Source organism: Manis javanica, chromosome 2 (assembly GCF_040802235.1).
Source record: "Manis javanica isolate MJ-LG chromosome 2, MJ_LKY, whole genome shotgun sequence".
Lineage (NCBI taxonomy): Eukaryota > Metazoa > Chordata > Mammalia > Pholidota > Manidae > Manis > Manis javanica.
In genome coordinates this window covers 146,553,165-146,577,337 of record NC_133157.1, presented here as the reverse complement: position 1 = coordinate 146,577,337, position 24,173 = coordinate 146,553,165, and the positions used below count along the sequence as shown (strand labels likewise).

The 24,173-nt window shown below is 38.1% G+C and overlaps 1 protein-coding gene across 1 annotated transcript; it reads left to right on the top strand.

The window, feature by feature from the left end:
* The first annotated feature begins 5,944 nt into the window (after positions 1–5,944).
* Positions 5,945–23,597, top strand: LOC140845666 (coiled-coil domain-containing protein 144A-like). Its single transcript, XM_073220372.1, has 7 exons — positions 5,945–6,116; positions 6,801–7,466; positions 8,877–9,020; positions 14,983–15,159; positions 15,705–15,913; positions 23,038–23,107; positions 23,460–23,597. The coding sequence occupies exons 1-7, from the start codon at positions 6,066–6,068 to the stop codon at positions 23,595–23,597; spliced, it is 1,455 nt and encodes a 484-aa protein (XP_073076473.1). The 5' UTR covers positions 5,945–6,065.
* Positions 23,598–24,173: the final 576 nt, after the last annotated feature.

Below are 24,173 nucleotides of genomic sequence, written 5' to 3'. Positions count from 1 at the left end.
TATAGGTGATCTTTTTCTCTCTAGCTGCCTTTAAAACTCTTTCCTTGTCCTTGATCGTTGCCATTTTAATTATAATGTGTCTTGGTGTTGTCCTCCTTGGATCCTTTCTGTTGGGGGTTCTGTGTAATTCCATGGTCTGTTCGATTATTTCCTCTCCCAGTTTGGGGAAGTTTTCAGCAACTATTTCCTCAAAGAGACTTTCTATCCCTTTTCCTCTTTCTTCTTCTTCTGGTACCCATATAATACGAATATTATTCCTTTTGGATTGGTCACATAGTTCTCTTGGTGTTGTTTCATTCCTGGAGATCCTTTTATCTCTCTCTTTGTCAGCTTCTATACGTTCCTGTTCTCTGGTTTCTATTCCTTCAATGGCCTCTTGCATCTTATCCATTCTGCTTATAAATCCTACCAGGGCTTGTTTCACTTCTGTGATCTCCTTCCAGACATCTGTGATCTCCCTCTGGACTTCATCCCATTGCTCTTGCATTTTTCTCTGCATCTCTGTCAGCATGTTCATAATTTTTATTTTGAATTCTTTTTCAGGAGGACTGGTTAGGTCTGTCTCCTTCTCAGGTGTTGTCTCTGTGATGTTTGTCTGCCTGTAGTTTTGCCTTTTCATGGTGATAGAGATAGTTTGCAGAGCTGGTACGAGTGACCGCTGGAAGAGCTTCCCTTCTTGTTGGTTTGTGGCCTTCCTCTCCTGGGTTAATAGCGACCTCTAGTGGCTTATGCTTGGCAGCTGTGCGCAGACAGGGCTTCTGCTACCTGACCATTTGCTATGGAGTTTATTCCGCTGCTGCTGTGGGTGTGGCCTGGCTGGGGCTGCTCCTCCAAAATGGTGGAGCCCCTTTGGAGGGGGAGCGGCCAGGAGCTATTTATCTCCGTAAGGGGCCTCTGTGCTCCCTGTTGCCCAGCGGGTTAGAGTGCCCAGAGACCCATAGATTCCCTGCCTCTGGTCTAAGTGTCCTGTCCTGCCCCTTTAAGTCTTCCAAAAAGCACTCTCCAAACCAAAAGAACAACAGCAACAACGAAAGAGGAAAAAGAAAAGAGAAAAAAAAATAAGGAAAAAAACACGCGATTTACTTTGTCCTCAGGCGCCAGTCCCAGGCACCCGCTCACTGGTCCTGCTGCCCCGACTCCCTAGCACCAGGGTACCCATCCCTGCAAGGCCTCCAAAAACCACTCACCAAAAAAAAAGCAAAAAGCGCGCGACCATCTCCATCCCCAGGCTCTGGTCCCAGGCACCCGCTCACCGGCCATGCCACCCTGCGTCACTGGCACTGGGATCCCTGTACCACTAAGGCCTCCAAAAAGCACTCGCCAAAATGAAAAAAAAGGGAGAAATACGCGATTTTCTTTGTCCTCAGGCGCAGGAGCCCGGCCCCCACCCACCAGTCCCGCCACACTGCCTACCTAGTATTGGGAAAAACGCGCGATTTTCTTCATCCCCAGGCACCAGTCTCAGTCACCCGCCCACCAGTCCCGCCACCCTGCCTCCCTGGCATCCGGGTCCCCGTCCCTTTAAGGCTTCCAAAAAGCACTCGCCAAAGAAAAATAAAGGGAAAAACGCACGATATTCTTTGTCCTCAGGCGCCGGTCCCAGACACCTGCTCACCGGTCCTGCTGCCCTGCCTCCCTAGCACCGGGGTCCCAGTCCCTTGAAGGCTTACAAAAAGCACTTGCCAAAAATAAAAACCTCTCCAGTTTCTTTCCACCCACCGGTATCCGGGGGAAGGGGCTCTCAGTTCCCGCCAGGCCGGGGCTTTGTATCTTACCCCCTTCGCAAGGCGCTGGGTCTTGCAGGTGTGGATGTGGTCTGGATGTTGTCCTGTGTCCTCTGGTTATATTTTCATAGATTTATGTGTTTTTGGAAGGAGATTTCCACTGCTTTACTTATGCCGCCATCCTGGCTGCGCCTCTAAAATAAAACCTTTAATTCAGAAGTTTCTACTTTTATGTTTTGATACCCTGACATTCCCAGTTTAAAATCCCTGTATATCTTAGGGAATTCCCAGAGGTTAATTATTAGACTCTGAGAGTTTTCCAGTGTTTTAGAAAGCTTATTTGAATTCTATGCTTCATGTACCTAGAGTAAAACTTCTTTCTTACATCTCAATTGTTTTTATCACATCTTAACACTAATGATATTAAGCCACCCAGACGTTCCAATTAGCAGTATGTGTGTGTGTGTGAGAGAGCGAGAAGTCTTTGATTATTAAAAATGCACAGCGTAATTATACCCTAATAAATATTTGGTAGATTTTTAAAACAGTAATTCTGAAATGTTTTGGTCTTAGGACTCCTCTGTATTATTAAAAATTACTGAGAATTCCTAGGAACTTTTAGTTAAATGGGTTGTATCTATTGATAGTAACAACATTAGAAGTTAAAACTGAAAATGTTTAAATACAAATGTACATGATCATACATCACATTAGCCATTAGAGCTCTGATGTTTCACATACCATACCATTTCTCTGGAGCATTACACTGTGTGCTTGTAAAGAGAATGAGAATGGAAATGGCATGTAACATTGAAGTTTATAGCAAACATACTTGGACCTCTTGGACCCCATGAGCAGATGGATCTTGGGACTCCAGGGACTCCCAGGTGATGCTTCACAACCACCACTTTAAGCCAGGCTGGGCCTATGGATGAAACTTTTAGCAGTCCTTGTGATGGAAGGGCTTCAAAGTTTCCATCCAAATTTCTTTTTCTTTGCTCACTTGTTTAGAAAAGTTTAAATTTGATGATTTTGTCTTAAAAAGAAAGTGTTGTTATTCATTTCCTATCTCATGGCACTCTGGCCTCGACTAGCCCTCTTTTAACATGGAAACAGGTCACTCAAGGCTCTTTTCTCACATAAATTGACTGTGTTTACCCAGGTTAACAAGTGAATTCTGAAAATACTGGTGCATACTGTATGTAATTAAAGTGATGCCATTCCCTGAAGCTTTTTTGAAATCTATGTCTCAAGAGCACCCAGTACCTTTTATGCATGTTTAAAATAAGTGGTTACCCATAAATTTCATTAATACGAACAAAATTCATACCTTGAAGAGTCTTAATTCCTGATAAACAAAGCTCTACAGAATATAGAATAGGTAATAGAGATTGATGAGCAAGTCAAAGTGATAGTAGAAAACATAAAAGTAGAAAAAATGATGGACCGTGGTTAATTAGGCTTGCCTTCGTGAATGGCAATGCAGAGCATATAAAATGCCCATGTAAGCGGTGAGGGAGCAGTGTGTCTCAGTGGGGAGGGGAGGATGTGGGAGAGCTTCTCTGATAAACACGTTGCATAAGTTAGCCAAATTTGTATCATTTCTTACAGACTAACACGTGGAAACCTTGTTTTCCGATTTTTCAGGTTCGAACTCTCCTGGTATCACGGTCAGTGATGTGTCCAGTCAAACACCTCGGGATCTGAAAACTGAAGGTAAGTGTCCATTTGTGTCACTGTCAAGGAACAAAAATCAGTCAGCAACCACAGAATTTGGACAGATGACTCACAGAGATAAAGGAAAGATTAATATTGGAGCTGTGTTTCTGTTAGAGGATTATAAACTCTGACCTTTGTGAATCACAGCTTCCAGAAGACAGAGAAAGCACAGAAGGTAAGAAAAAAAGCACAGGGAATTCAACCCCTGATCACCTCTGCATGGCTTCGTGTAGTTTTGATTTTTCAAAAATCATTTTGTGACAAAATCTTTGTGGCCACCTACAAGCAAACAGAATATCTTTTAGCAAAAATTGGCATTCGTTCTCTCCCAAAACAATATATAAATAACAGAGAATTAGGAGAAAGAGTAATTTCTTCTAGGCTACTATTGAGCATATACTTAAGAGTGTGTAATAGGATTGAGTTTAGAGTTTAGGGACTGTTTGGGAAACTAGGTAGATAGGTAAAGATTGCTACTCAGACCAAACGTAGTCTCCTAGCTTTATTTTTATAGCCCAGAATTCACAAGTATTAGTTACAGCTACATTAAGTGTAACTAAAAGAGCACCTTTCAAAGCCAAAAATTAAAATATTCCTTGTATTTTTCTATGACTTTATGTAATTTAGAGTTGGCTTTCCCAGGAGTAATGGGAATTATTGGGAATTTACTACACAGTGCCGCCTCGGATATGTACACATTGTCTGTCAACTTGTCTTACAATTTTTTAATGAATAAATAGTTCACAAGGAGTGTTGGTTATTTTGCGGAATGAATCATTTAAAACTAAAATACAGAAAACCAATTTTAATACTGCTAGGATAACAGCCTGTTATTAACCACATGTAATGTTTCTGCTGATTAACCACATGTAATGTGTATTCTAACTTTATGCACCAGTTAATTCAGTGCTCTTTATCAGTCATAGGCTCAGGTATGTACTAAAATATTATATAATATTTTTCCTACCCCTATAGTTTTATCTTCTTTTTCTTTTTACCTTTAGAATTAACAATGTAGTTTAGAAAAGATTTTTAGTTATATCTGAGAGTAGTGATGACATTGAACTGTCAGCCCAGTTATTTACCTGTTCAACTGACTTGTTTGCTCTATTTCCTCTCAAGTTGGGCAGACCCAAAAAGCAGGACATTTAAAACAAAACACCTACACAAGTTCCTGCTGCATTGGAAGATGAGAGATAGAAATACTACAGATTTAAATATAAGCAACTTAGACCAGTTCATGTGGACCATTGCTCTTCTTAGCTAATACCTTTTACAAAGTAATGAGCAGAGTTAGTTTTCCAGGGACCTTAATTTTATGATGAGCCGTGGTAATTTTGTATCCTAAATATATTTCCAGAATCTTCTCAGTTCAGGCCTGTATCATCTTTATTTTACATTACTGCTTTATAATATGTCTGCTTCCATTTATTCCCTTGCTCTCCAACCATATTCATCCCCCCCTCAGTTCTTAGAGTGACCTATCTCAGCTACAAGTAACAACCATGAAGCACCCTAAAACACATTTACGTCCAGGCATCCAAAATTACATATAAGGAAGGCTTTGGTAATCTGAGTCCTACCTAACTCCCTACTATCAGCCTTTTCTACTGCCGACCCTCTTCTCTGGCATTCTGAACTGCTGGGCATGCCAGCCTAACCAATCCCTGTATTTCAGTCAGATAGTCACCCCATTATGTGCTGCTCTGCCTGTCTTGCAGTGGTCCTGCATGCTCTCCACATTTCTGCCCTCTACCCATTTGGTTCTGGCTAACCTCACTGTTTAAGGCAGCACAGGCATTATGTCTAAAAACCCGTTCCTGATTCCTGTTGTCCACGGTCTTCTTTAAACCTTTAAGTATTTAGCTGGATCTCAATAAATAACAGTTGAGTAAAGTAACTAATGACTATTTATACAAAGATGATTTACAAGACTGTCCCCTATAGTTTCGGAGCAAAGGGACAAACACGTAGATGATAATTTATGGCTCTTATGGTAAAGACATACAAGAGAAATCTATAAAACACTAAGGTAGGCCCAAAGAAACACCTATTCATAGGGGGAAAGACAGCCATAGTAAGGGAGGGCTTTGTACAGCAGTCTGAATCTTGTAAGAGGAAGAGGAGTTTGTCAATAATAGTGCAGCCAAACATTTCAGGTAAAGGAGGGGTGGTGTATACCCCAATAAAGTCATAGAAAGTAATAATTTTGGTTCCTGAATAATGTAGCTGAAGCCTAGCATGTTGTTAAGATCGTACACTTTTGAGGTAGAAAATAGAGTATCTTGTGGCTTTATATGTTTCTTCTGCATTTTTAAATTTTGGTTTTTTTTCTGATTATTTTGTTTGATGTTAGATGGATGGATTTTTGAATGAGGCTTTTACATGTTTGTATGCATTTATCCTGGCAATTTCTAGTATTTCCCAAGTGTTTGTTGAAGTTGTACATAAGCTAGAAATATTTCCTAAATAAGTATTCAGATAAAGATGAAGCTTAATTTAAACTCTCAATTGATAAAATGTTATTTTCTCTTTTTTTAAGAGTATGGCTTTTATTGAACCATTCTGTTGTAGTTCAATTTAACTGAATATATCAATTTGTCAGCAGAACAAGACGTCATAATGATGTCAAAGAAAGAACGGCCTGATGGAAGTGACTATAACCACCAACAGGTATATAAAAAATTTTAATTTCTGGTTTAATATTGTTGACTATTCTTTAATGTTGTAACATAGTTTAAATGAAATTACCTTTTCAACTAGTCCTTCAGAGTCAATAGATCACTTCATAGGAAGTCTAAAATTTTACTACTTGCAAAAATGAATGAGAAATGTCATAGAATACATCTATATATTCAGGTCTTCCTCATGCAAAAGTGTGAGGAAATGTGGATCAAACTAGGCAAATTGAGTAAAAAAAATAATTTAAAACTCATCACAAATGAGTTAAAGCAGAAGTTTGGTGATCTTTAGGAAAAAGAATTTTAGGAAATAAAATATGCCCAAATATATGCCGATCTAAGGCTCTTACTCTAGGGTAACTGAATTGGTTAGATTTCAGACTTTGAAGTCAATTTTTCAGTGTAGCTAGATTCATTATTATTCTAGTTTATGCCTTCTGAGTCGTAATTCTTCAGTTAAATTTTGAGTAAAGTTTGAGATTTGGATCCAACTTAGTTTTTTTTCAGTTGGATATCCATTAATCACAAAATTTTTCATTGTATAAACATTCAGCTTGTCCCCTATTTTCAGAGGAAATCATGATAAGTCTTTTAATTGAGTGCTAGCTGAAAGTCTCCTTTTACTTAGATTTCTGATAGTCATGAACATCTATTGCTTAAAATCTACATGTTGCAGGATAAAATTGCCATGCTAAAACCAGAAACACAAGCAATGAAAAATCAGAAAGAAAAGAAATATCTTGAGGACACTGAAATTATAAAAGAAAAAGATGATCTTCAAAAGAAAACAGTGATTAAGGAAACATCTACAAAAGTAATGTTCCAGTATGGTGGACGGCTTGACTTCCTGACATCTGAGAATACAATGCTACATTCTAAGTTGCAGAATGAAAAAGCAAGCAAAGAAAGATTGGAGACAGAAGTTGTATCAGACAATTCTAGACTGTCTACTGCTACCCGTGATCATGAGCAAAGTCAGGCATCAGAAAGAGAACTAGGATTTGCTTTCCATAGTCTTAGAGCAAGAAATGAGTGGTTTCTGTCTAGTCAGGAAGAAAACATGAGCATTCTTTCTCAACAGCTTTCTAAAGCTGAACGTAAAGTCAGTAGCCTGGAAATTGAGCTGAGTCACACCAGAGATGCCCTTAGAGAAAAGACTTTGGACTTAGAAAGTGTGCAAACAGACCTAAGCCACATACCCTGTCAAAAGAAGAACAGTGAACACAAGTATGAGAACAAACAAGATAAACTGAATAAATACATCAGAAAGCAGGAGTTCTTAGAAAACAGATTATCTCAACTACAAAGTGAAAATGAGTTGCTCCGACAGCGACTGAATACTGCTCAGAACAAAGCTAAAAATGAACTCCAAACTGAAAGGGAAAAATGTCTTACCCTAGAAGGAAAGAATAAAGAATTACTCGATGATTTTAATCGTCTCAAAGAAAGAATGAAACAAGGTGAAAATGAGAAAAGAGAACTAGAAGTAAGTATCCAGGAAAATAAACATTTTTCAAAATTCCTGAAATAAAAATTCAAAGTAATATTTGATTATGGAAAAGTGTTGAGTCTATTGAATATAAAAAGGATATAGACTATAAATATCTTAAAGGCATGCTTGTAGCCAGCAAAAAAATTAATTTGGCAGGTGCTTTATTTTGAAGAAAGACATTTGTGTTGACTATGTTCATTTATAATTTAGTCTTATACTGCTTAAATAATAATTTTAGTCTTTGTGTCATCACATTTTAATACCGTGATGAAGCAGATAAGTGGAAATGCTCATACTTAAAATGAAACTCTAGATTCAATCAAGTGGATCACCTTGACAGTTATTCCAGATTTCCCAGATGAGATGAAGGGCCGATGCTGTATGTCACAGTCCTTTTCCTTCAGTAGCTTTTATACATTTTCAGTTGGTGTAATTTTATTGTGATTCATGTCAATTTGAATTAAATTTGGAAACATTTTAGTCTCAAATCGTGTATTATGACCTTTTCAAAGGCATCTGCTCTCCAAAACATCATATTTTAAGACAAATGTGGTGACATATAGCAAAAAAACATATTAGATTTTTCCCATTGCTATTTAAAATCTACTTCAAACATATTTACAAAGAGTTTGCTCACAATTCTCATTTCAAGGAGAAATGTAGGTTAGTACATAACAAACTTACTGGATATAATAAGTGTGTCCAGTACAAAGAGAACTGTAACTGTCTGTGATTGGAGCTCTTTTTCAGACTAATGTGCAGTGGCAGCAGGATTTGTCTATAGCAGGAATGGAGTGCATTATAGGAGCCAAGGTCAGGGAGGCAGGTAGAGGCCTGGTTACCTAGGGCCTGAGTCCCACTGACATGACTTCACATTTATTCTCAGATGGGGATCTGTTTCAAGGACTCACACAGAGGATTCAGTATGTGAGGAACTCTGAAGTCAGTTTAAGTTACTAGGAAAAAAGAGGGAAAACCTTTCACAACATATAATTTACCACCTCCAAGTCTCACGTATATGGTTTTTGTGTTTTTTTTGAGACTTCCCTAGGTGGTAAAGCTCTGCAAATTCTTAGGGGGAGTGGATAGTGGGGCCGAATTCATTGTCTAAAGTATACAATACTGATTAGGCAGGAGGATCACACAAAATTCAGTAAACAGGAATATGTATGCATGAGGAAAAGGTGAATTGATGAATGCAGTAACATTTTTCAAAACACGTATGTTAGAGTTACATATTAACAACAAATATGTTATTAGGTACTTGTGAGACACAAACTCCAACAACAATGGGCTGATGTGGAAATACAACGATTTGAGTCAGAGAGTTTGCTAGAAGCTGCCTCCTACTATACCAATGAGAGACAGGACTTAAAGAAGAAATTAAATCAAGCCCTAAGTCAGGTATGTGTAAAATTTAACGTACCAACAGTTAATCTATAGCTAATGAAATAATACACAGTGTTTTAGAATATTAATTTCTGTGGACAGCTTTTACATTTTCATTACAACAAATTTATTACAATTCTGTCTTTACAATGCACTTATTAAACTCTGACTTTAGTTCTGCCATTTATATTATGCATTTTTTCTTACAATATTTATCCTTAGGAAAACAGAATTACGCATCACTCTTCACATCAGTTGAGGCTTTATTTGTTAGTACCAACCATTGTTTTTTTTTTTTTACAGATCTCTCTTTTGCCATGATGAGGCAATCCAAATAAAATCACAGCATAATGTTTAATGGAATGTTTCAGAAAGTTGTAATTTTTGTTACCTTCACTGTTGCAGATGTAGAATACATTTATTTTGTGGATTTCAGGTTAATTGTACAAAAGGTCATTATATAAACCATTTGAAATGAGATACCTCCCTCATTTCCTTCCTCTTTACATATTCCGTAAAAATGTGGAAAGATTCAGATCATGTATAGTATGCATCCAAACAATAAGAATTAAGAAAATTATCTACATCCAGCTGTTAGTCAGAAAAATAGATATGAGTGAGGTGGAAAAAGAGTAAGGACAGGAAAAAGCCCACTGAAAAAGACCCAGAGTTAATCAGTTAACGCTCAAAAGGCCAGGAACAACTTGGCCTGGAATGTTTGAATATTCCCCAGATAAAGGAGGGTACCTCAGCATAGCCCATGTCTTTCTTGTGTTAATTATGCAGGCCCAATTTATTTTTTCACTTTACCTATCTGCTGGTCTTTTTCTCCTTCACCACTAATCAAATAACTTGCAACCCAGGCAACTAATTTCGCATGCAGGCCCAGCTGTAAACAGCACAGTAAAAGGCAGGAAGTTAAGTAAGATTCTTATCTTACTCTTTCCCAAGTGGTACTTGAGGGTTCTGATGCTTTTCTACATTCTTACCATATCTGTCATCATCTGTCTTTTTTATTGTAGCCATCCTATAGTGGGTATGAAATGGCATCTCACTGTGGTTTTGATTTGCATTTTTCTGATGAATAATGTTTTTGAGCATCTTTTCCTATGCTTATTATCCATTCAGTTATCTTCTTTGAAGAACTGGCTGTTCGATTCCTTTGCCTATTTTAATATTGGACTGTCTTCTTATAATTGAATTAAAAGAGTTATTTCTATATTCTAGATACAGATCCCTTATCAGATAAAGGGTTTTCAAGTATTTTCTCCTATTCTATAGCTTGCCTTTTCACTGTCCTGATGAATCCAGTTAATCTGCTTTTCTCCTTTGGTGTCATCTAAGTAACCATTGCCAAATCCAGTCACAAAGATACACACCTTTGTTTTTTCCCTTGGGTTTTATAATTTTTGCGCTTACATGTTGAGTTGACTTTGTATATATACTACAAAGTAGAGGTCTGATTTTATTCTTCTGTATATGGATATTCAGTGGCCCCAGTACCATGGGTTAAAAAGATTATTCTTGACCCATTTAACCTTTTGGCACCCTCGTTGAAAATCAGTTCACCAGAGTTTATTTTGTATTCCCAATTCTAATACGGTTGCAGCATGTCTATCCTTATGCCAGTACCAAATCAAATATTGTGAGGACTCTTTCACGGTCATCTTGAATATTACCACTTGCTTCTCTCAGCTCATGCAGACACTTTCAGCTTCAGAGAGCCTTTGTCCAGCTTGTGCCCTGCTGGCTGTGCCATGATGGGAAGTCAGGCTAACAACAAAGGTAGAGCCCATTCCCTTTCTTTTCTCCATTCACACCTTTAGTCTCTCACCAGTGTTCCTCCACCTCACTCCCATTTGCATGTCTGGGTCGCAGGATCTGCTGACTCAGTCTGTGTAGTTCATTATGTTTCGGAGACTCACTATGGGGCATAGACTGATCCATAGATTTCACCATCTAGGAAGGAAGAGATGAAATCTGGGCTTTTGGCTTTCTCTTTGGAAGTCTTGCTAATCTGTCATCTTGCAATTCACAATTAAATCTTCTTTTGACCTGGTTCTTGTGTGTAATCCTGAGGCCAACCTTGTTCTTGGTGCTGATCCTGTTCTCAGAAACCTCAGTTCTCCGTATCCACCTCCTTTTACTTAAATCGAAAGAGATGGATAGCTATACTTTATAGCTCAGTGCATAATTGACAGAATCCTATTTCTTCCTATCCCAAGAAAAAAAAAAAACGTCAAGAGTACAATTCTTAAAAGTGAGGTAATTATTCAACCAAGTCATTGAATAAACAATTGACTTAATCAGAATTTCAAAGCTAAATTGTATGATAGGCAGAGGTACTACGGTGCAACATAAAGATGAGATGGTCTTACCTCCCCATACTGACAACCTTGAGGTAAGATAAAGGAGAAATTGTACTTAAATAGTCCAAAGGACACTGCATTTATTTTACTACTGAGATTAAAAATGATTCCTTAATGTTCTCTTTATTTCCTCACTGAGGAAAGTAAAATGAAGATTGAGTGCTAGACTGACTAATAAATACTCCATGCTGTCTATTAGAATTTCAGTTAATTAAAATCGGACAAAAGGCGTCATTTTTGGCTACGAAAGTATTTCAGTTGTTATTCTTTAAATCCTATGTCTCTCCTTGCTTACCAGTCTTCCCTATCCCCTAACTTGAGGAAAAATTCTGAAGAGGCATGTATGCCTAGGGGTAAGAATTTGTAATTGAAAGGAACCCTAGAAAAACTTCTTAGGTCTTCTAGTCATCTGCTTCTTCTCATTAGCATTGTTTTCCATTAATAAATTAATCTCAACATTTATTATAACCCATTTTAAAGGGGACTCATTTCTACTGTTTGGCACCCTTGTTGAAAATCAGTTCACCACAAATAAGTTAGTTTTCATATTATCCCTTTTTTCACCACTTTTCTGCTTATCTGTTTTACCCTAATAACCTCCCAGGTTCAGTAGCTTAAATAACATTATCTTATTCACAAACCTCCATCAGGAAAGTGTGGCCAGGACAGCTTGTCTCTGCTTCCTTCAGCTTTAGCTGGGACAGCTCGAAGGCTGAGGCTGGAATCATTTGGAGGCTAGTTCACCCACATGTCCGATTGTTGGTGCCAGGCCCTGGCTGGGACTTTAGTTGGGCTGGGCAGCTGGAACACCTGGCCTATCCAGGCCAACCAGCCTTGGAATTCATACAGCATCACCTTCACCATATTCTGTTCACTGGGAGAAAGTCAGTAAGGTTGGCCCATAACCTTCCTTTTTAAAAGAAATTAATGGATGTTTTAAAAGTAGAGACACATTTAAAAAGCACAATTTTTAATTACCCTCCCACATGAAAAACATACTCCAATCACTATGTTATATACTTGAAACCAGTGTAATATCATATGTCACCTATACTTAAAATAAAAAAGCCAAAGAGACAACAACAAAGTATATATCCATGTAGCCAAAACACTGGTCAAGATATATAAAACATTTCCATAAAAAAGGAAAAGGCAAAAAACACACACTCACCCGTACCCTATACCTGCATGCCAAGCCTCAGTGACGATGGCATCCAGTTCAGGCTGGAGTCTGAGATCTTACATCTTCATCAGGTGCAGATGGGACAGGAGCCTGGGCTGTGGTTTCTACAGTTTAGCCCTTGGAGTACAATTCCTCTCAATACAAAGATTGAGAACTGAAGAGCCAAGTCATCTACCACCACCCACAGAGCCAACATTCTGCTGACCTGCTCAAGACTCTCATTCAGAATGGAAAATGGGAGACACATTAGTCCATAGCAATTCTGAAAGGCAGCCTGCTGCAGGCTGCTAGTTCTCTGAGGAAGACTTAGTCCTAATCATGGGAATGCCTCTCCGTGGCCCTTTGCTGTGCCTCTGAGCTCTCAGTTCTGTCTTGTTCATAAGAGAGGACCTGTGTTTGCATCTGTTTTTTCAGCCTGCTTCCTCCCTGTAGAACTTCTAAGACCCAAAGGCCTCTTTTCATTTGTATTCTCTCCATCTCTCAGTCCAGGCTACCAGGCAGTGTTTTTGCTAATACTGTTTTTAAACAGTTTCCTGTGAATTTTATTGGGGTTCATGCCAATAGGAAAGGGACCCTCATGACTCATTTTGAGATAAGCTCTTCACTTTGGGCTTCCTGTGAAGCTGTTGTAGGATGGTGCCTTAAAATGTATAAACTCTGAAGATCGTTAGAAGAAGTTGAGGCACCACCATACATCTTTCTGAGATGCTAACAAAGGATTTTACAGTCTTGGCTGCAACGTTTGGTTGTGTTTTCTCCTGGCAGCACCCTGGATTTTATCTCAGTTCAGAAGTCATTTCTTTTAGAATTATTTGGCAATTAGACATGAGGAAAGGCTGTAATTGGGAAACAGATATCTGACCCGAGTAAGCCCTAGTTCCTTTATGTGTAAAATTCTTCAGCTTATCTTGCTCACTGATCTTTACTTCCAGCTGCTTTGGAGCAAGAGTCCCCTTTCCTCCAGGTTCCAGTGTCACTGTCTTTCCCTGCCTAGAAGCCCTTGCTGTCAGCCTCTTCAGGGGCCGTCAGGCTTCCACTAACATGCTCCCGGAGGCCCTGCTGGTTTTCATTCTGACTCTTCTCCACCTCCTTTGAGGTTCCATCTATTGCCCTGTTCAAAGGCACTCTTTTTGTGTTTTAGTTGTTTTGTTTTGTTTTTTAATGGCAGCACCCCATTTTTAATATCAGTATCTGTGCCAGTTATTTATTGCTGCATGATGAACCACCTCAAAACCTAGTAGCTCAAAACAGTACTTATTTTGTTCACAAATCTACAGTTTAGGCAAGGCTCAGTGAGGCGAGCTTCTTTCTTCTCCACTTGGCATCATCTGGGATGATACACCACTGGGGACTAGCATCACCTAAAGGTGCCACATGCACTTGTTTGGCAGTTGAAGTCAGCTTTTGGCTGGCACAGAAGCTACATCAGTCTCAGTTGGCACATCTCTGTGAGGATTCACTAGGTGCCCTGGGTGCTTCACAGCAAGGGGGCTGGGTTCCTAGGGTAAGCCTCCCTAGAGAGAGAATAGAGAATATCAGATGGAAGCTGTATTTACACTTTCTAACCAAGCCATGGGTTCACACAGCAGTTCCACCATATGCTCTTCACTAGAAACCAGGTAGTAAGGCCACACATATGAAAGAGTAGGGAATTTCACAGGAAATGTAAAATTTGTAAGAATTTGTAAAAACCACATCCACTCACCTTGTCTTACCAAATAACCACTGTATCTAAACAAAAGTAGTTCTTCCCAGCTCGGTATCGCTGAAATTACAACAGGTTTTCTTTTTGTTAATTATGTTTTCTTATTTGGTGGTAAGAAACAAAAGATGACAAGATAGCACTATGGAGTTGTGGTATTGTTCAGAAAAACGTATGAATCATCTCACTAAAATTCCATATTGCGAGATATGAATTCTCCTTAACTGTGACAACCCTTTCCTTGGAAACTGATTTGAATTAGCATAAAACATTTGTAGTTGAGAAAAAGGCTTATGGCATTAGAATACATATTTATAGATCATTAGAGTCTTATTTTGGGAGGCATTTATTGACTTAGGGCTAAATAACTCAATGTGATAGTTCTGAAACTTTTTTTTAATTATGAAGTGTTAGGATGGGGGACCTTTCCTACTGAGAGGTGGCATATAATAACTTTATGGAGAAACAACATGGGAATAAGAGCATTAAACCAAGTGCAAATGTTGTAATGGCAAAAATGACAGCAAAGGGTGTATTATTTTGACTCCTGGTAGTTTTAATTTTGTTCTTGATTGTCTGAGTAATTCAAGGTTCAGTGTTCTAAGATTCTACTATGGTATGAGTAACATTTTATAACTTAATTTATTTTAATTGATACTGGCTTTGACTTGGGCTATTCTCAGTCTACCTTCATTACAAAGCTCACTTATTTAATTCATGTAGGTTGTTGATCTTTCAAGAAAACTGGAACTTTCATCTTCAGAAGTCAGAAACCTTAAAACTCACATGGCAAGGATGTCACTAGAACACAGTAAGATGGAACAGTACAGACGGGACAATGAAGAAAGAGCAAGACCGAAAGCAGTAGAAAAATTAAAAGAAGTCGATTGGTTTTTACAGGTTAATTTATTAATCTGTAATGTGCCTTAATTCATCTCCCTGCAGATTACATTTTTGATATATATATATTTATCTCTGTTTCCTCTACTTTTATGCCAGTTGGTTTCATATATTTCTGGGAGCATGGGAGCATGTGTTTCTCCTAAATATTTCAGTTTCCATCATTATCACAAAATCCATCTTTCAGAATCATTCTCATTAGACAATCAGAACTTTTAAGACTGGTTGACAAGAGGAAAAGGAAATTGTGATTTAAAAAGTATACCATATTCTTGGATTATATTGTTTAAATATTTTAACTATAGATTGTTATTCTTTGAAATGTCAGATTATATGAGTACTAAAATAAGAATGATTCAACCTTATTTTTATAATGCACATTTAATTCAGATGAGGTTAAGGTAAATATATTAAACTTCAAGTCTTTTTTTTCACATTTAAAATTGCTTTCTGAAACACTGAGTCAAAACTAAGGGAAACAAATATGCTATAATTATTCAGATTATACTTACTTAAAAAACGCATTCTTTTAATTTGTTTTAAAGGATGAATCACAAAAGAGATTACAGCAGTGGAGAGAGAAGGATAATTCTTCATTTAGAATGCAAATGGAATTCAGAATTAAAGATCTGGAACTTCAACTCTCCAAAAAAATTTCTCAAGAAGATTCCATTAGAGCGGAATTGGAGAAATATAAACAATTACACCAAGAAGAAGTAAATACCACCCTGTCATTGGCAAAGCAACTAGACAAGTAAGTCAAAACAGAATCATAGAAAATAAATTAAGCTCATTAGTTTGCCTCTAAAGCATTATTTCTATGGAGCCAGGTTTATAAGATTAGTAGGACTGAAAGCTAACTGGATAGTATATTCTGGAAAATGATATTTGTAAATGAACTTACATTTAAAATGTTCCTTCAAGACAGTTTTTGTACCCCTCTCCCCTTTCTTGGTTTTAAATGACTTTATTTTTTCCTTTTAATATTTTCATAGTTAACCTGATCTACTAGTCTTGAAGCTCATTGTTTTTGAAGCTTTCTAACTTAGACAGTGATATTATTATAAAATGACTTCCTAAAGAATTCCACTAAATAGAAATATTAATGAGTTTAACTATTTTTTGGAAGATTACATCTTAAACTCAAAGGGCCAAGTACTACTACTCAGCTGTCTTGCCTGAGGGCTTCAGCCCCAGGCAAGTTCTCTATGAATTCAGTGAGATGGAGAAATGACAAGGGAACGTTCCTGGGGTTAAAAGGTTTCTACCTGGCTTTATTCTCCCATCAGTAGTTGGACACTAGAATCACATGCACCCAACACTCTGCAGGTCCGTAATCCACATCTCTGCCTCTGGGAAGGGTTCTTTATATAATGACTCAGCCATTAATAGCTTATTGCCTATGGGTGTGGAAGCAGTGGCCTAGCAGCAGGACAATTAAATTGACCAGTTTAGGTTCTGGTGAGGATCCTGGCAATAGTAACTTCCATTTTCCTCACATTAGCACATCCGCTGCACGGAAGTTTTGTTTTCCTGATTGTAATCTTTGGTGTTATCACTAGAGGGCTTCATGGAACAAACTATCATAATTTTTCTACTCTACATAAAGGCATTCGTGTGAAATAAAGACTGACATAGGGATGAACAGCACTATAATTCACAAAGTGGTTAAAAATAACACTGTGGGGGGAGGAGGAGACAAGATGACAGCGTGAGTAAGGCAGTGGAAATCTCCTCCCAAAACCATACATATTTTTAAAAATAAAAACAAATACAACTATTCATAAAAGAGAGACCAGAAGATACAGTACAACAGCCAGGCTGCATCTACATTTGTGAGAACTCAGCATCTCACGAAGAGGGTTAAGATACAAGCTGCAGCCCGGTGGGACCCGAGCACCCCCACAACCCCAGCTCCCGAGTGGGAGAAAAGGAGTTGTAACGGGGAAGGAGTGGGAGCCCAGGACTGCTAAACACGCAGCCCTAGTCATCCACACCAGGAGTGAAAACACACGGTACGTAGTGCACTGGAAATTAGGGAAATGGAACAGTAAAATCTGCGAGCAGGTCCCCGCAAACAGTGCCCGTTGGACAAAAGAAAAGTGAGTGCTTTTTCAAAAGTCTTAAAGAGACAGGGGCCTCACAGCTGGATGGAAGGATCCTGGCACACTCAGATCAGCAGCTGGGAACCCCAGAGAACTCTGGGTACCCTACCCCCTGTAAGGCAGCACAGCTCTAAGGCCTCTCACGGCGATAAACAGCCTCCCGTCCATCCCCCCTCTGGTGCAGCCCCGCCATGGCAGCGAGTAGCTTGGGAGAGGCCAAACCCACAGCAACTGCCCAGAGCCTACTCTGCAGCCATCAGGGGAAGACTCAGAGGCACCATCTGTGCACAACTGAACAGCACAAGCTGCTAGGGGTCGCTGTTCTCACAGGAAAGGAAGGTGAAAGGACTTTGTTCTCCCAGCTGAAATACACACCAACTGCCCAAGACTACTTCTATCGCCATGAAAAGGCAGAAGAATTTGATCCAGACAAGAATAACCCTGACATCCCCCAAGAGGGAACCTGGCGACATAGTTTTAACCAATCTTCCTAAAAAAGAATTCAAAATAAAGGTCATAACCATGCTGATGGAGCTACAGAGAAATGTGCAGGAGCTAATGGATAAGGTTGGGAAGGAGAATACAGAAATAAAACGATCTCTGGAAGGACTTAAGAGCAGACTGGATGAGGTGCAAGAGGCCATTAATATAATCAGAATCAGAGAACAGCAACACAGAGAAGTTGATGCAGAGAGAGATAAAAGGATCTCCAGGAATGAAAGATAATGAAGAGAACTGTGTGACCAATACAAATGGAACAGTATTCGCATTAGAAGGGTACCAGAAAAAGAAGAGAGAGAAAAAGGAATGGAAACTATCTTTGAAGAAATAATTGCGGAAAACTTCCTCAAACTGGGGGAGGAAATAGTCTCTCAGATGACGGAAGCCCACAGAACACCCGACAGAAGGGACCCAAGAAGGACAACACCAAGACACACAATAATTAAAATGGCAAAGATCAAGGACAAGGACAGACTATTAAAGGCAGCCAGAGAGAGAAAAAAAGGTCACCTACAAAGGAAAACCCAGCAGGCTATCATCAGACCTCAACAGAAACCTTACAGGACAGAAGAGAATGGCATGATATATTTAATGCAATTAAACAGAAAGGCCTTGAACCAAGAATACTGTATCCAGCAGGATTATCATTTAAATATGAAGGAGGGATTAAACAATGCCCAGACAAGCAACAGTTGAGCGAATTTGCTTCCCACAAACCACCTCTACAGGGTATTTTAGAGGGACTGCTCTAGATGGAAGCACTCCAAAGACTAATTAGATGTCACCAGAGAAAATAAAATCACAGCGAAGAAAGCAGACCAACCAAATACTAACTAAAGGCAAAAAATACAATCAACTACTTACAAAGGCAATCAAAGGGAAACAAAAGAGCGCAGAATAAAACACCCAACATATAAAGAATGGAGTAGGAGGAATAAGAAGGTAGAAAAATACAGAAACATCAGACAGTGTTTACAATAGCTCAGTAAGTGAGTTAAGTTAGATGGTAAGATAGTAAAGAAGCTAACCTTGAACCTTTGGTAACCACGAATCTAAAGCCTGCAATGGCAATAAGTACATATATTTCAATAATCACCCCTAAATGTCAATGGACCGAATGCACCAATCAAAAGAAACAGAGTAATACAATGGATAAAAAAGCAAGACCCATCTATATGCTGCTTACAAGAGACTTGCCTCAAACCCAAAGACATGTACAGACTAAAAGTAGAGGGATGGAAAAAGACATTTCATGCAAACAACAGGGAGAAAAAAGCAGGTATTGCAGTTTTAGTATCAGACAAAACAGAATTCAAAACAAAGTAACAAGAGATAAAGAAGGACATTACATAATGATAAAGGGGTCAGTACAAGAGAATATAACCATTATAAATTCTAAAAGGAAAGTATATAGCAATCCAGGCATATTTAAAGAACAATCCCAAATGAATAGTGTAAAGTGACAATTATTGAAATTGGAAAAAAAAGAACACATGAGGCCTAAGGTCAGTAGAAGGAGGGACATAATAAAGGTAAGAGAAGAAATCAATAAAACTGAGAAGAATAAAACAATAGAAAATATCAATGAAACCAAGAGCAGATTCTCTGAGAAAATAAACAAAATAGATAAGCCCCTAGCCAGACTTATTAAGAGAAAAAGAGAATCAACACCCATTAACAGAATCAGAAACGAGAAAGGAAAAATCACAACGGACCCCCACAGAAATACACAGAATTACTACAGAATACTGTGAAAACCAATATGCGAACAAGCTGGAAAACCTAGAGGAAATGGACTACTTCCTAGAAAAATACAACCTTCCAAGACTGACCAAGGAAGAAACAGAAAATCTAAACGGACCTATGACCAGCAACAAAATTGAGGTGGTAATCAAAAAACTACCCAAGGGCAAAACCCCCGGGCCAGATGGATTTACCTCGGAATTTTATCAGACATACAGAGAAGATATAATACCCATTCTCCTTAAAGATTTCTAAAAAAAATTGAGTGGAAGGAATACTCCCAAACTCATTCTATGAAGCCAGCATCACCCTAATACCAAAACCAGGAAAAGACCCCACCAAAAAATAAAATTACACACCAATATCAAGGGATGGAACATAGATGCAAAAATACTCAACAAAATATTAGCAAATCGAATTCAGAAATATGTCAAGAGGATCATACACCATGACCAAGTGGGATTCATCCCAGGGATGCAAGGATGGTACAACATCTGAAAATCCATCAACATAATCCACCACATAAATAAAAAGAAAGACAAAAACCACATGATAATCACCATACATGCTGCAAAAGCATTTGACAGAATTCAACATCCATTCATGATAACAACTCTCAGCAAAATGGGTATAGAGGGCAAGTACCTCAACATAATAAAGGCCATATATGATAAGCCCACAGCCAACATCATACTGAAAAGCAAGAAGCTGAAAGCTTTTCCTCTGAGATCAGGAACAAGACAGGGATGCCCACTCTCCCCACTGTTATTCAACATAGTACTGGAGGTCCTAGGCATGGCAATTAGACAAAACAACAAAATACAACCAATCCAAATTGGTAAAGAAGAACTTAAGCTATCACTCTTTGCAGATGACATGATACTGTACATAAAAAACCCTAAAGACTCCACTCCAAAACTACAAGAACTGATATCACAATTCAGCAATTTGCAGGATACAAAATTAATATGCAGAAATCTGTGGCTTTCCTATACATTGACAATGAACTAACAGAAAGAGAAATCAGGAAAACAATTCCATTCACAATTGCATCAAACAGAATAAAATACCTAAGAATAAACCTAACCAAGGAAGTATAAAAGACCTATACCCTGAAAACTACAAGACACTCTTACAAGAACTTAAAGAAGACACTAACAAATGTAAACTCGTGCAATGCTCTTGGCTAGGAAGAATTAATATTGTCAAAATGGCCATCCTGCCCAAAGCAATCTATAGATTCAATGTAATCCCTATCAAAATACCAACAGCATTCTTCAACAAACTGGAACAAATAGTTCTAAAATACATATGGTGCCACGTAAGACACCAAATGGCCAAAGCAATACTGACGAGGAAAAATAAAGTGTGGGGGGATCTCACTCCCCAACTTCAAGCTCTACTACAAAGCCACATAAACAATACAATTTGGTAACAGCACAAGTTCAGAGGCACAGACCAGTGGAACAGAATAGAAACTCCAGATATTAACATAAACATATATGGTCCATTAATATATGATAAAGGAGCCATGGACACAGAATGGGAAAACGACAGCCTCTTCAACACCTGGTATTAGCAAAACTGGACAGCTACATGTAAGAAAATGAAACCGGATCATTGTCAAACCCCATACACAAAAGTAAATTCAAAATGGATCACAGACGCGAATGTAAGTCATGAAACCATAAAGCTCTTAGAAAAAATCATAGGCAAAAATCTCTTGGATATAAACATGAGCAACGTCTTCATGAACATATGTCCCCAGGCAAAGGAAACTAAAGCAAAAATGAAAAAGTGGGACTATATAAAGCTGAATAGCTGCTGTACAGCAAAGGACACCATCAATAGAACAAAAAGGCATCCTACAGTATGGGAGAAGTTCATATAGGACAGATCGGATAAAGGGTTGACATCCAAAATATCTAAAGAGCTCACACACCTCTACAAACAAAAAGCAAATAATCCAATTAAAAAATGGGCAGAGGAGCTGAATAGACACTTCTCCAAAGAAGAAGTTCAAATGACCAACAGACACATGAAAAGATGCTCCACATCGCTAGTCATCAGAGAAATGCAAATTAAAACCACTATGAGATATCACCTCACACCAGTAAGGATCTCCACCATCCAAAAGACAAACAACAACAAATGTTGGCAAGGTTGTGGAGAAAAGGGGAACCCTCCTACACTGTTGGTGGGAATGTAAATTAATTCAACCATTGTGGAAAGCAGTATGGAGGTTCCTCAAAATGCTCAAAATGGAAATACCATTTGACCCAAGAATTCCACTCCTAGGAATTTACCCTAAAACACAGTAGTCCAGTTTGAAAAATACAGATGCACCCCTGTGTTTCTCACAGCACTCTTTAGAATAGCCAAGAAATGGAAACAACCTAACTGTCCATCAGTAGATGAATGGATAAAGAAGATGTGGTGCGTATACACAATGGAATATTATTCAGCCATAAGAAGAAAAAAAATCCTACCATTTGCAGCAACATGGATGGAGCTAGAGGGTATTATGCTCAGAGAAATAAGCCAGGTGGAGAAAGACAAGTACCAAATGATTTCACCCATATGTGGAGTAAAAGAACAAAAAAAAATCTGAAGGAGAAAAACAGCAACAGAATCACAGAACCCAAGAATGGACTAACAGTTCCCAAGGGAAAGGGACTGGGGAGGATGGGTGGGAAGGGAGGGATAAGGAGCGGGAAAAGAAAGGGGACATTACAATTAGCATGTATAATGTAGGGGACGCACAAGGAGGGCTATGCATCACAGAGAAGAAAAGTAGTGTTTCTACAGCATCTTACTATGCTGATGGACAGTGACTGTAATGGGGTTTGTGGGGGGGTACTTGGTGCAGGGGGTTCCTAGTAAACATAATGTTCCTCATGTAATTGCAGATTAATGATACCAAAATAAAAAAATAATAACAACACTGTGGTCTGCCTGAGGGAGTACGTGGAAAACAGAAAGGATGGATACCTTGGTGACGATGTTACATGCTAACTGCCTCCAGAGCTATTTTATTCTTTGGTCACCCACACCCTTTTTCCTCCCCTACAGATTGTTGCTCTCAATTATGCCTCAGTGCCTAATGCCTAATTTCTCTGAGATAATGAATGAGACATAAAGGGTGGTAAAAGCAAATGCTTGAAAATGTCTTCGATGGATGCTTTATCTTTTATCTCTAAACTGGTTTACTAAATAGGTTTAAGTGTCTCCTCATGAATCTTGTAAATACAGCCATTCCAGAAGGCAGGAAGTTCTACTTGTAAGCCCTCTATATCATGAATAGCCGTTTCTCTCCCTTCCCTACTTTGAATTACTTGTTAGCTACTAGTCACCCTAGAAAAACATGTACTTAATTGTATACAATAGATCTTCAGCAGATTTTCAATGCTGAAACACTGTTTTGTAAGAAATTCAATTTACTATTGTGGTAACTTTTTAATGCAAGGCATTTAGGTATCACTTAGGGAAAAATGAAATAATAAGCATTTGTTTGCACCACTCTCCACAGGATTACTGTGAAGTTAGCAGAGATCAGTAGCAAACATAGAGAGAAGGAAATGGACACATTCTTTGCCAAGGTTAGTTATACTATCCTTTTTCCCCCAGGTTTCAAATTTGTGATGTAATTCTTGTTCTTAATTTGTTGAAATTCTAGTTGTTTAACTGATTAGTGCTCACTATTTAAAAGTCATAATTCTTTGTGCTTCTGAGAAAGGAGACAGAAATTTTATTTTTTAAAGTTGTTGGATTTCTCATTTTCAAGAGATACCTAATCTTAACTCTATTCAGTAAGTGAAACTAAACTGACACATTTTAAATTTCGTGAAAAGCTGCATATTGAAAAAGATGCATCAAAACTCCTACTTTCCAGAAAGGCAACAAAATCGTCATTAAAGAATTGAGTATTATTTGCCTTGTTTCTAATTCTAGAAAGTTATGAATCAGAAATTAAGTTTGAAAACTGGCTCTAGCCTCTATTATTCCTGTCTTCAAGCAGATATTCTGAAATCTTTGTGTCCATATGCAGTAGAGAGAGATTTTGTAGTCATAGTACAGATAGAAAAATGATTTCACGTAACTTTTTGCAGGAATTTTTACATGACATTGTTATGACACTCCCACTTTCTTCATTTTATGTATTTTAGATCCTGTGCTGAAAAATTAATAGCACAGATTATACCTTATCTAAAAGTACAATAATAGAAAGCCCTTTTGAAGGAAAAATTCATCAGAGTAAAAAAACTGATAAAGCTTGTATACAGGATAGTTTTTCTAAGTCTGGCAAAGTAATGCAGTCAGTGTATAATATGACTTGAATTGGTTTAATTTCTTCTTAATAGTAAGATCAAATATCACCTTTCTGAAATCATGTATTTAACATACACCAATATTGTACTTTTTATCAGATTAATCAAAATAACATTGCAGATATGTTATCTAAAATTAAGTAGGAATTTATTTTATTCATGTGATTATTTTTCTGTGTAAGCAATCCCTAAGGTAAGTCTAGTCTCTAAAACTATTAGTTAAAGGCCATACTTCATCAGCTATGTGTCACTCACATGATAATGTCTTGCTTAACTTAAAAATGACAAATAATATTTGACTTATTTCAGATGGAGCAAGAATTTGACAAAAATATAA

Excerpts from the sequence above, each read along its gene's own strand:
- LOC140845666 (XM_073220372.1), top strand. The coding sequence starts at position 6,066 with ATGATGTCAAAGAAAGAACGGCCTGATGGAAGTGACTATAACCACCAA. Across the intron at positions 15,914-23,037 it reads TTGGCAAAGCAACTAGACAA|GATTACTGTGAAGTTAGCAG; the intron begins GTAAGTCAAAAC and ends CACTCTCCACAG. Across the intron at positions 23,108-23,459 it reads TGGACACATTCTTTGCCAAG|AAAGTTATGAATCAGAAATT; the intron begins GTTAGTTATACT and ends TTCTAATTCTAG.